We start from the raw sequence: 12,912 nt of genomic DNA on the forward strand, positions 1-12,912 counted from the left end.
AGCCAAATGAAAAAATAGGTGGCTCTCTCGCGGAGTAATCCAATGAGGTTGTTGGCCTTACCCATATACTTAGCCATAACTTCATATTTGGCTTGGTAAGTGATCTAGATGTGGCTGACTACTAGTTTATAATCGTTGTAAATGGTGACCTTCCTGGATGCCAATTTGTTTGTCAACCGTAGCCTAGCTATTACTGCCTCATTTTCGGCTTGGTTGTTGGAAGAGGGAAAAGTTATCTGGATAGCGCAATTGATGTGTAATTACTTAGGCCCTCTTATGGAGATCCTGGTGCCATCCCGATCGTGTCCACATAAACCATCTATATTAATATTCCATTCGTCTATTTCCAGAGACTTAATGTTCAACACGAGTTTGAGATTTTTTTTCCACTGTTCCTGAAGACTCAATGAGGAAGTATGATAGGGATGGGCTTTGATGGAGGTTTTTGGTTTGAACATGATGTTAAACTGGGATAATTGTATTGACCAGTCAGTGATTCAGCCTGAAACCTCTAGTCGTTGGACCGCCTTTTTTTTATCAGATAGTTCGTTTGGACCAACACCATATGCTCTTGAAAGTATGTACGTAGTCTATCGATGGTGTGTACGATGGAAAATAATTCATTTTTTATGACTATGTAACGTAGCTCTTCCCTTTTTAGTATTTGACTCAGGTAATAGTTGAGAAGTGTGTCAATCCAATGTTTTTGAAAAATAAATAGTTAGAGAAGGAGGCTCACCGTTCAGTTTTCATGGGCTTTCACCTGGAGATGGCCCAGTATGTATTCCAGACCCATATCTCTGTTATCATTCAAACAGATTTCAAACAACCGCAGTGTTCATCTTTCATTTCACTTTTCTCATCACCCAAACACCCACTTCGACAACTTATTTTCAGGAAATCAGAAATCATTCCAGAATCTTTGATTGACCTAAGCCATGAGTTATAGAAGGTAAGTTAAAATCACATCTACACTATTCTCCTTTCAGTTCCCTTTATTCTATGTCTGATTTACATCTACTTCTGTTTTTCCTTTTCAAATAGTCTGAAATTCATCGTTTTTGTAGGTTTACCTTCTGATGCATTATTTAAATCTTATTATCTATAATAGTTCTGATCTCGCATTAGTTTCATATGGTTGAGTGAATGTGAGAATAGCCTGAGTTCATTTTTGGGTTGCAGTCCTTTCTGGTTTGATCTGATGAGGATTTATGGATTTAGGTTTCAATTAATTAAATTTCTCTGGAAGATTTACTGCTTAAGTTGGAATAGCTCTGCAAAATCTATTTGAACAGTTGAATGGTTATGGTTTACATATGTTTGTCGCCCAACAAATAATCGGCATAATTAGTATGGCTTAATTTTTCAGTTTTGAAAACTAGCAGGGATATTCGCAATTCAAAATCAGCTCTCTTTGATGATGGCATTGAAGAAGGTGGCCTTAGAGCCTCTTCTTCGTTATCCCAAAATATTAGCGAGCATGACAATGACAAAGCTATTGAAAGCTTGCAAGACAGAGTTATTTTCCTGAAGAGAGTAAGTTCCAATTTGAGAAGATCCTTTGTTGTATTTAATTTAACGTGCCACTACTGGTACTAGTAATACCTGTCTAAGCTTCAATTGGGGTCGTGAGGGTGTTACATGATAATTTAGCTCATGTTGTATCTTATAAATTAGTTCTAGTTCAGGGACGCTTGTTGTGCTTTATAGACATGCTTGAACGTTTTAGCCATTGTATTTGAATGTTTTTACTTTTTAATTTGCTATATATAGTCAGAATGTGATAATCATAAAAACAGCTTTAGCAATGGGTCTTCTCATGTTTCCTGTTGATGGTTCCTACCTGTGATCTGCTTAGTTAGTTAGCGCTTGTACATGCCTTGCCATTCAGGGATATCCTCAGTCACTCAGTGAGGGGTTGTCCCATCCTTCCCCAGATTCTTCCCCACCGTCATCAAATGGTACTGAAAACTGGGACCTCCAGTTGGGAAGCCCTGCTTTTAATCATTAGTAGTTGTTCTCTTGGATATCCTTTATCTATGTTTGAGGTAGCTTTTCGCCTAAAGGTTGTCATTTTTGATGCTGTGCATCTAATAAAACTAATTTTCTACATATTTATGTGTAGTGAATTTTGGGTGCTCAGATGCAAAATTGCACAGAATGAATTTCGATGCACGAAATAGAGCTGGAAACCATTAGACATACTCTTATACGGGTCTGATTTGTCCTCTGGATATAACATGCCCACTTGCACCGTGTTGTCGATCTATTTTGACTTCAGTTTCAAACTAAGAAATTCCTTGATATATGTGTACTTTCTCATGTATTAACTGCCTCTGCCTATGAGTAACAATTGGTTCTGCTCATGAAATACAGATGTTATGTTGAGCAGATATAGAAATATCTATAAAAACTAATTGTAGCTGTTCTCTTATTTTAGTTTGTAAATATCTATCCTCATTTTTTCTGTGTGATATATTCTTTTGTACAGTTGACAGGTGACATACACGAGGAAGTGGAGGGTCATAACCGTATGCTTGATCGAATGGTACAACAAACCTTGTATTTCATGTTCTTATTTTCTTTGAAGGAACACAACTTTTGGTACTCGTTCTTGATTTGACTCTTTTGTAAAATCAGGGTAATAACATGGACGCATCAAGGGGTATGATGTATGGAGCTATGGATCGATTCAAGAAGGTTTCTGAACTAATGTTCTTTTTTTCTGTTTAACTATCTTTTTTTTTTCATTATTAAAATGGGTGCTTTTACAGGACATTTAGGATCAAAATTTTCATGTGTAGGTATTTGAGAAGAAATCAAGTAGGAGAACCTGTGTCCTTGCTGGGTTTTTCGTTCTCGCATTTGTAGCTATATATTATCTCATCAGGTACATGACCTCTTTCATGGTTTTTGAAATGCATGATTTTAGAGATTGAAACTCTAGATATATCTTTCTACCAAATTTACTCTTTGCGATTTATTGTAAGATAGTGGTGTGAATGTGCGGGATTTGCATTAAATTTGAGCTACCTAAATGATATCTGTATTACATGAAAATATAATATTATGGTTTATCCATAGCAGATTTAAGTTTTCTACGATTTTGGCAGCAATGTTTGATCTGGGATTTGACACTGGCCACTAGGAAGACAAGAATTCAACTTGTTTTTATCGGTGCTTTCTTAAATAATTGATATAATTGTGCTGATTTGCAGGATCCTGGTATTCATACAAGCTTAAACAGGAGTCATGACAGGTCTTTTTTTAACAATCTTTGAACTTTGATTAGGTGATGAAAATTGAGTTAGTTGCATATTGGAAGAGGTCAAGGTTGATTTTTTTGTTGAGGAATAGTAAGCTAAATCTTAACTTGAATGAATATATGCTGCAAGATAGTCCATGATTGGAGGTTTGCTGTGTGCTTGCATAGGCGAACGACAAAAGAGCTATGAAATTGCATCGCAAGCAAAATTGTACGTTTAAGGCACCCGTTGAGCATACATATTTTGTTTGCTCGTGTGGAAGTAATGTTGGACAAAAGCAGTGTTTTTGGTGCACAAGTAAATTTATATATGAAAAGTTATTCTATTGGCAGAATTCAGGATTTAGTTTCTAGCTATATCAGATCTGTAGTCTGTAGCACAAACTTCTGGTTTATCAGATATCTCTCAGAACTTACAAGAGGATGGAAAACTCCATTGCTTTGAGATATAAGACTTAGAAGTTACTAACATAGTGACCTTTCGAGGAGTGTGATTTACTGGCATTTCACGCGTGGTCAACCGGTATTTACATTTGTAAACAGCCATTTGGGTTTGTATATTAGTATATGTGAAAGTTTAGGGATTTTTATGTCTGATTTCGAAGTTCACGAACGATCATGTTAGTAATTTTCATCTATTGGTTCACAAACTCTGATCAGTCAGTGAATGAGCTGCCGTTAGCCCACTCCGGTTTTTGAACTCATCTGCGGTGAATATAAGAACCCTTGCCAGACAAGAAAAACAAAATGATGGTTCCGGCAAGGATTTTTACATAATCAATTCCAGTATCAACTTCCATTCAATTGATTAATGATGTTATACTATATAGATATTATCTTTTTTTGCTCAATGTTATTTGGGTCTCGCCTTTTTGAAGTTGTCTACATGTGTTGGAAACCCATTTTAGTTTATTCATCCTCTCTCTTCATTTTTTAGGATCATTTTTTACTTTCGCCTTGGTGTCATCTCTTAAGGATTGGGGACCTATTAGCTACTCTTTGTTTCGTTCATGAACAAACACATTGTATGTGGAGAGTCAAATTTTAATACCAACTAGTCAGAATCATGTAGATTGTCTCCTTCGATAAAGTCTCATTCTTTGGACCTCATCGTTTTAAAATGAGATTGTCATTTTTTAGACTTTATTGATATCTTTCATCTCGGTTAGTGAAAAGAACTCTAATAGAAGCGAAACATTAAAAACAAACATATGGAAATAAAGATTGGCATAATTTGAGGAAGAAGTAGAAGATTTGAGAAGGTTGAAGAACAAAGTGCGTTATGGAGAGAAGAGTTGATAAGTCTCATCTGTCACCAAACCAACTTGAATGTAGTTTTTGGGGGCCTACCAAGCGAACCATCAAACACAATCAAATCCAATTAATTATCCAACGGTGAGAAGAAGAACATTCGACATTTTGGCGGTCTTATATTTCCTGATAATGGATGCATTCTATGTGCATTACTGCAAATGTTCCCCAAAACTAAATGACTGCACGTTCAACTCATTAATTGGTGGATTGGAAGATGTATGAGAAAATTTCAGGATTCTCCGTTCAAATTAAATTCCATTAGGTATAATGTCCATTAGGTATGTATGAGGTGTGTACAACACATAGTCTTATTATGTGTTAAAGTGTTAAAGATATCATTAACAAATGAATTCATCCCATCCTATGTGATTCTAATTTATTGCATTTTCCGTCGGAGTTAGATTCTCAACTACATTACTTCCTCCGTCAGAGTTAGATTCTAATTTTTACCTTTAACTTTATTATTATTATTATTATCTCACAGATATGATGTCTGCATTAACATTCCTTTCTTTTGATTCATGTGGCAATGATTGAATGTCCATAAATCAAACCTCATATTAGTTAAGAGGATAAGATGCAAAAATACTTTTAATATTGGAAAAATTATTAGAAGCATTCGGTTCTCTATGTCAAATGGAGGACCTATGTGTAACATGGACCCATACATATTATAAAAGGTCTCACTATTTTAATTATTAAGCGGGACCACAATACACGTGTCCAAATGTGAATTGGGGGGGTCCTCTAAGTGACATAGAAGACCAGATGTTTAATATAAGAACTCTTAACATTGACAGTCAGAAACAATTTTATCCCTAACATCTAAAAATGGTGCAATTTTACCCTTAAGGTTGGCAGTCAAGAGCAATTTTGCTCCTAATGTTGGTAAGTGGAGCCGATTTCAGATATCATTATAAAATATATATGTTTTGCTACTTATTCTGTATCCATTACATATCGGTTAGCTCTAATAAAACTTTTCACATTTTTTTTATTTAGTAATAGAATTGGAGATTAATATTTTAAATTCGATAAACTATTTAAATTTTTCTATCCAACACGTACAAAATACAATATTATTTTTTATTTTGTTTTTTTCATGTCTATTCACGTGTTTGTGATCTGTTACTAATGATAAAATGACACACATGTAAAGCGTAGATGACAAAATTTGTGATTGAGACGATAGTTTAATAGATTATTTTACAAACTGACCTAATTTGTCAATTTTAAAGGTAAAATTGCTTTTGGATACCAACAATAGAAGTAAAATTATAATATTTTAGAAGTTAAAGATAAAATTACTCGTTGACGAATATTTTTGCACCTTATCTATTATTATTATTGTAGGTTTTAGTAAGTCTGTTGTAATTCAAAGGGAAAAATTTTGGGTTTTTAAAAACTTTGATTTGATCACTTTTGCGAGGATCTCTTTTGAAAAGGCTTTAAATAATAATAATAATAATAGAAAAAAAATCAAGGTTGAAAGATAAAAGCAGTCATAAAATGCATAAATAGTATTGTCCTAAATTGTTAATGATGTGGGTAATAAATCGTAGTCAAGGTACGTATAACAATGTGTCACATGCAATAACAGTGTTGGTGCACAACAATAGACTATTAAACAACAATTATATTCCCTCATTTTCAACATTTGATCAAATTGCACATCATAGGTCCTGAAGCAAGTCTATATAATAAGACAGAAATAAACTCAACAGAAGAGTCGTTGGAGTCCAGCTAATCTGTTCCGATATCTAAATTAGTTTTTAGGAACGATTTTGGCTTAAGGTGTTATTGAGCCCTTGATCTATTTAAAATTTTATCATTTGGCCCCTGATCTATTATTCGGTCACATTTGGGCCATGAACTATCCCAATTGGTGAAATTTCACCCAATTTAGATGGTGACTTGACAAAACCGTTATCCCCCTCATATATAATGGTATTTTGACATATGAGCTTGACATATCACACGTTTTAAGGTTTATTTGTCACATAAACTCTCTTATGTGAAAATAATTAATTAGATTAAAAAAGAAAAACAAATAAAAACAAATCTCTCAACTCAAATTTATCAAATTTAAGTGTCTAAATATCGTCACGTATTTATCGAATAACAATTATGTTAAGTCTCTATTTAAATTGGATGAAATTGCATCAATTGGGATAGGTCAGGGGCCAAATGTGACCAAATAATAGATCAAGGGCCAAATAACAAAATTTTGGATAGGTCGAGGGCCAAATAGTGGTTTAAGCCAACGATTTTTGAGGATGTCTATAACAGTAAATCAAAGCTAGAGAGTATAAGTTTAATGAATATGAATGGTTGTGTACCTTGGAGGATGTCTTACTCTATATTATAATGTGATCTTTATTTATAAGTGATCGGAATACAGTGAGGCAGTTATAAGTCATGCAGCGTGCTATGCTACGTGTCGCATGTTGATAAGCGAACGTAAACCCATAGATTGAGGTTCAGTATCCCTTCAGTCCACGAGTCTGTGATTGACGAGATTGAGCATGATTATGCCATAACGGGCTGATCTTTGCTGGATCGATGTTGATCTCCCGGATCAAGTCTGCGAGATCGGGTCGTTTGGAGAATTGATCCTCTATGATGATTCCATGTGTCCACCGATTCTGAGTGAAGGCTCGGGCTTCACAGATGCCACATGAAAATGTTTATATCCGTTTGATATCAAATGCCCCCCGGGGTCAAGTTTAGCATTCTTTAGGATGAGAAAGCCTTAGCTAACGGCCCCGATGGGTGCCTCCCTTGTTTGTTTCTGTCGAATAAAAAAGGCCCGAACCCCTATATGAGGGGGTCTGGTTTTGATATTTCAGGATTTCGAGAAGAGATGAAGCACTAATAACGAGATTGTGCAGGCTTTTATCGATTGATTTGTCCGTCTACTTTTAACTGTAGATGTGTCAAAGCGCATTATCTATGTTGGACGTTTGAGCTGACAAAAATTTATACTTGCTCACCATATATCCTATTTTGCGTTTTTTGAGGGTGCGTGCCAGGAGCAATTAACGCTCTTTGAGCATTATTGTTTGGTAATGATGGTGTCTGTCCTTTCATTTTCTTCTTCGACTGTATAAAAGGGGAACAGATTGGTGAGTTTCATTTTTCGCTTCCTTTCTTCATTATTGCTTTCTTAGACTATTTCTTGCTCTTCTTTCCAATCGATTTGGCTTGTTTGAAAATAAGTTTCTTTGATTTTGCTCGCTTTTGCTTTTTTAGTACTTTTAGTTTTGGTTATGGCACCTAAAAAGCCAAACCCTATGAAGCTTTCAGAGGTAGATAAATCATCTGGGAAAAAAAGCTAACCATCGGACTAAGGAACAATCCTCTTTACTGATTGCGAAAAGTTTGTAATCTTTTATTTCCGGTCGTCCTCACATGCGACAGATGGATGTTCGTCTTCCCTCCGCCTTCTATAGGGTAAACACCGATCACGATGGTTATTTGGGTATTTATACCTAGTATATGAAGCTAGGGATGCAATTTCCTCTACTTAATAATGTTGTAGATAGTTCGGGGGAGTTCTCATTATGCCCTTCTCAGGGTTTTCCCAATTCCTGAGTGGAGCTTTTAGCTTTTGCGAAAATTTTACAAGATTTCAAACTCAAAAAGTATGATTTTTTTACAATATTACCCCTAGACATGTCATCAAATCTAACATCATTACAACTTTTTCCTTGATTTTGGTTACGGAAACCACATGGTTACTTTCACTCTGAAAGAATTCGTAAAACCACATGATTTTTTTAAGAAATTAACCTAATTTTCAATTAATTAAAATTATCAACACTAAAATACATTAAACAATCAAATGATGAATAAAATTTTAATAAAATCAATCCTCAATATATTAATAAAAATTTTATAATTTCACCCGTACTAATTAATCAAAATACTTAATCAAATAAAGAAAAAAACTAACAAAAGATAGTTGATCGGAAAGAGAGAGACTGGTGGCTAGAAGAAGGGGGAAAGCGACAGTGGATCGATGGTGCGAAGATGAGAGAGAGGGGTGATATTTGGCATACAATAGAGAGAGAAATGGAGCTAGAGGTTAATTTCAAATGAAAAGAAAATAGAGAGGATATACACCGATTGGTTATGTTTGGCCAACAAAGGACCAAGCGACGTCGTTAGCCCTTGATAGGCTAAAAAACTTTGAACCACCAAAAGCTAAAACAATTGTTTTGGCCCTTGGAGGGCCAATTTTTTATGAGGCAGCCCAATCAAAGGCTGGACTATCTCGTCCTTTTGCTATACATATCAATTCTATATTTGTGTAATCAAAAGAGAGAGATTAGTTCATTTGATTTTCATATCAGAATCTTTTCTATTATAAAAACAGAAGCTTTGTTATTGCTTCGATAGTAGGCAAGTAACAAAAGAGTGATAGCTGAGTGATTGTAGTAAACGAATATACTTTACTTAAACTCTTCCTATTGTGTAAAAGGTTTGTACTCTACATATGAAAGAGTTCTTTAGTAGATCAAAACTCAAAAGACGGAATTCTGAGGACTGGACGTAGGCAGAAAGCCGAACCAATATAATTTGTTGAGTAACTTCTTCCCTTACTCTGCCTTTATTACTTCTGAATATTGTATGCTCTGGATATTCATCCCACATAGATCATTCTAAATATTCTATGTATAACATATAATATCAATCTTAAGGATCTTCAAAAGCTCTGTTAAAAGAGCAATTATCTGAGTGCAAGTATCATAAACAGAACCAAACTCAGTAGACTGATACTCAATAGACTGAACTTGCCTCAGAGTTTCCTCGGTGTTGCTATTGAATTAAAAGAGAAAAATTACTAAAGGTAAAATGAACCAATAGTTCTATTCACCCCCATTTAGAACTAATCTAACTTTATTAGGGACCAACATAATTTAATCGAAAAATTTAGGGTTAAAGATAAATTATGCACTGTTATAGATCCACCGACATGCCACATCATTAATTAATAGTAGTTTTCACTCGGTGAGTAACTGTCAAATGAATTTGATTAGTTACTGATGGATTTAGACTTATAGATTTAATTCTTAGATGATTTTAATTTTCATTTTAGAATTCTTATAAACCTAAATCTAACATTAACTTATCAAATTCATTTGGTGTCACTAACATTAAATTATCAAATTCATTTGGTCTCGCTATAACCAGATGAGACAACCAGTGATTAAAGCAGGGAATGACATGTTGTTTACATTGTATTAATGGATTTGACAAAACTAAGGAGGTGTTTGGTTGCTCTATTTTCCTCTCATATTTGTTTTTTCATTTTAAAAGAATGAGTTTTAGGCATTTGGTTATACACCTTTTTTATAGCTGAAAATTATCTCTTTATTAAAGTAGGGAATCTATGCTCATTGGAAAAGCAGTATCTTCTAATAACAAACAGTAACCGCAACAACAAATAACAGGTAAACCAAACAGATTTGTTAATTAATTGATTTTATTTAGTAATGTTTTAATTGACTCATTGGTGGAAAAATTCAATTTTCTTAATCATATTTTTCACTAGTATCCTCTGTCTCTATAAATATTAAGTAAGATAGAAGCAAATAGAACACAAAACAATAGCTTAATAGCTTAAGGACGTGGTATTTTTTTTTTTTTTTTGAAATAGGAAGTATTGTTTAATTAAGGAAAAAAAAAACATTACGAAACCCTCATCTTTAAATTTTTGGATTCACTAAACCCATATATTTTATTTAACAAATTAAATTTTTGATCATTTGCTTTCTATTGCATCAAAGTCATTGGTTACAAAATTAGTTAGTTCTCAACATTTAATTCAATTAAAATGTATATTATTAATTTTAACTGTGGTTAAAATTATATTTTTTACAATTTAAAATAAAGTTTTATGGTTTTCTTAGAGCTACATTACACGTATAAAAAATTGTTTTTCAAAAGTATAAATTACAAATGCAGGTGAAGCGAAAAACATTTTATTAATTAAATTTTGTGTTCGAATTTTTTTTTGTCACCAGGAACTTAATATGTAAAAATAAAAAATTTAAAGACTTAAATAAAAGATAAAAAAGTGAATTTAATTAATAATCAATAGTACCTTATTGAGAGTAGCAGTAGCAGATCAATATCTGTTAAACGCAATGTGTTCATCACTAGTGGCGAATACAGAACTGTTCGACTGGGGGGTCAATTTAACACCAAGCTGAGCCGCCCAAGTCTGGGGGGTGCTAATTCAGCACCCCCAACCTTAAACAATGGAGACAGGGGAGCCGGAAACCACCCCTACTCAGGGTGGTTCCGGTGGCCGGAGGGGCCCGGGCACCCAGGCCCCTCCCGTCTCCGCCCCTGTTCATCACTGAAAAAGAAAAATCAAATATTAATGAAGTGAGGTTCATAATTAAAATAAAATAAAAATACAGACCAATGAACAGTGAGGAAAATGCATATACATAGGTACATGTGTTCAAAGATTGTGAGAAGCAAAGTGAGCATAAACTTAAAAGAAAAGGGGGTCCAAGTCATATGATGTATTCATGAAATGGGTCTATACATATTGAAATATAAATGTTGAGTTGAGGCAGACAAGGACGTGCTCTCCACCTCCCCACGCGCACGAGACCCCACGAAACCCTAATTTCAATGACCTCTAAAAGAAGAGCTTCTATTATACTATTATATGCTCCTCTCCTCTCCTCTCCTCTCCTCTGTATTTATGAACTTTGCTAACCATACATCACTCAAATATTAATATTACTTTTTTCTCTTTGAAGGTATTAATATTTCTTTCTTACTTATTGTAATAGCAAATAATAAATAATTAACATTAATAATGAACAACAATATTTGGATTTTCTACCAAAAATAAACAACAATATTTGGATCTAGATGACTCTTCGTACTGATCCAGAAATAGAAAATGTGCTTACATCGTTAAGAGTGGTTATAAAAGTTTTATATTTCAAATTGATGTTAACCAATAGTCAATTGCAATAATTTTAGAATTCAATTTGGAATCTTTATGTTCTTCTGAAGGTCAAGGATCTGTTGTAGAGGTCTCCAGCCAACTGCTTACCGTCAATGGCTAATTTGAAGAATCATTGGATTCCGGTCTTGGATGTTTGTCCAATTTGCTTGAAAAATATTTTTTTTTGTTACATGGAGGGGTTAAGACCCCAAAGGAAAAAAAAGAGAAGCAAACAAAGAAACGAAATAAAGGACTAATGTCTAACAACCCGATAGAGAGTAACCCCGCTCAAATCCTCAAGGAGGATGTCCTGGATCCCTACAAGAGGCACACCACACTAATGATGATCCAAAAAAAAAATAGATCCTGTGAATTTCACCATCTAGTCAGCAGCTCTATTTCCCTCCGGATAAGAGTGGTTCAGTTGAATATCCCAACTATGCTTTAGAAGTTTCTTACAACCCTCAATGATCCAATGATACCTGTGGGAAAAAGGCTCAGGAGTAAGAACAAGATCAGAGACCACTTTAGAATCCAATTCCACAATGACTTGTCGATACCCTGTCCTCCAAGCTAACTTCAAACCATAGTAAAGCCCTTAAAGCTCAGATAACCCCGGTCGTACAACTGCCAAGATTACAAGCAAAACCATCTAACCAGGCCCCATTCTCATCCCAATCCACCTACGGTCGAGAGCCCATGGTTGTCTTTGTTAGCACCATCATAATTAACCTTAACCCATGAGGCTTCTGGGGCCAACCACCCTACCCAAATTTCTCGGGTTGAGTTTGGCAGCCGTAGAACATGCTGCCCAGGTAAATGATTGTACTCTAACGCTTGCTAAATGAGAAAGGTTCGTTTACCACCATCACTCTACGAAACATGCTCAAGAATGAACAAATTCCTCCACCTCCATATCCACTAGCATATAACTAAAAATAGAACTGTCCAGGTGATTGAGAGATAACAGGCCAAAGATGTTAGGTTACCCTACATCCACTATCAGAGGTCCCCAGCATAGAACTTATCGTGAAGGTGCAAAGGGATAAAATCATTTCCAAATAGCAATAGCAGACGGGCAATCCCGAAGGAGGTGCATTGAAGATTCTGACCTGCCACACGTCTTGCAAGAAGCAATACTGCACAAATGGCACCTCTCTCCTATCGATGACATTAGTTCCCAATTCTGTAATTTTATCAATGTTTGGGTCTTTATCTCCTCCAAGCCACGTTATATGATTGAGTGTGCTGCTATTGATTTGTTGGGTTGTTTGGGTTAATAGGAATATGGAACCAAAAAAGTTCTACAGCTCCTATCTTACTTCATAATGCTGTTATTGGAAAGCTGCTACTTGTA

The 12,912-nt window shown here is 34.8% G+C and overlaps 1 protein-coding gene across 1 annotated transcript; it reads left to right on the forward strand.

Annotated features, from left to right (window-relative positions):
* Positions 1–813: 813 nt before the first annotated feature.
* On the forward strand, positions 814–4,373 carry LOC136219595 (bet1-like SNARE 1-1). Its single transcript, XM_066007056.1, has 6 exons — positions 814–952; positions 1,386–1,536; positions 2,492–2,548; positions 2,641–2,700; positions 2,805–2,890; positions 3,219–4,373. The coding sequence occupies exons 1-6, from the start codon at positions 939–941 to the stop codon at positions 3,241–3,243; spliced, it is 393 nt and encodes a 130-aa protein (XP_065863128.1). The 5' UTR covers positions 814–938; the 3' UTR covers positions 3,244–4,373.
* Positions 4,374–12,912: the final 8,539 nt, after the last annotated feature.

The sequence above is a fragment of the Euphorbia lathyris genome, chromosome 2, assembly GCF_963576675.1.
Source record: "Euphorbia lathyris chromosome 2, ddEupLath1.1, whole genome shotgun sequence".
In the NCBI taxonomy this organism is placed as follows: domain Eukaryota; kingdom Viridiplantae; phylum Streptophyta; class Magnoliopsida; order Malpighiales; family Euphorbiaceae; genus Euphorbia; species Euphorbia lathyris.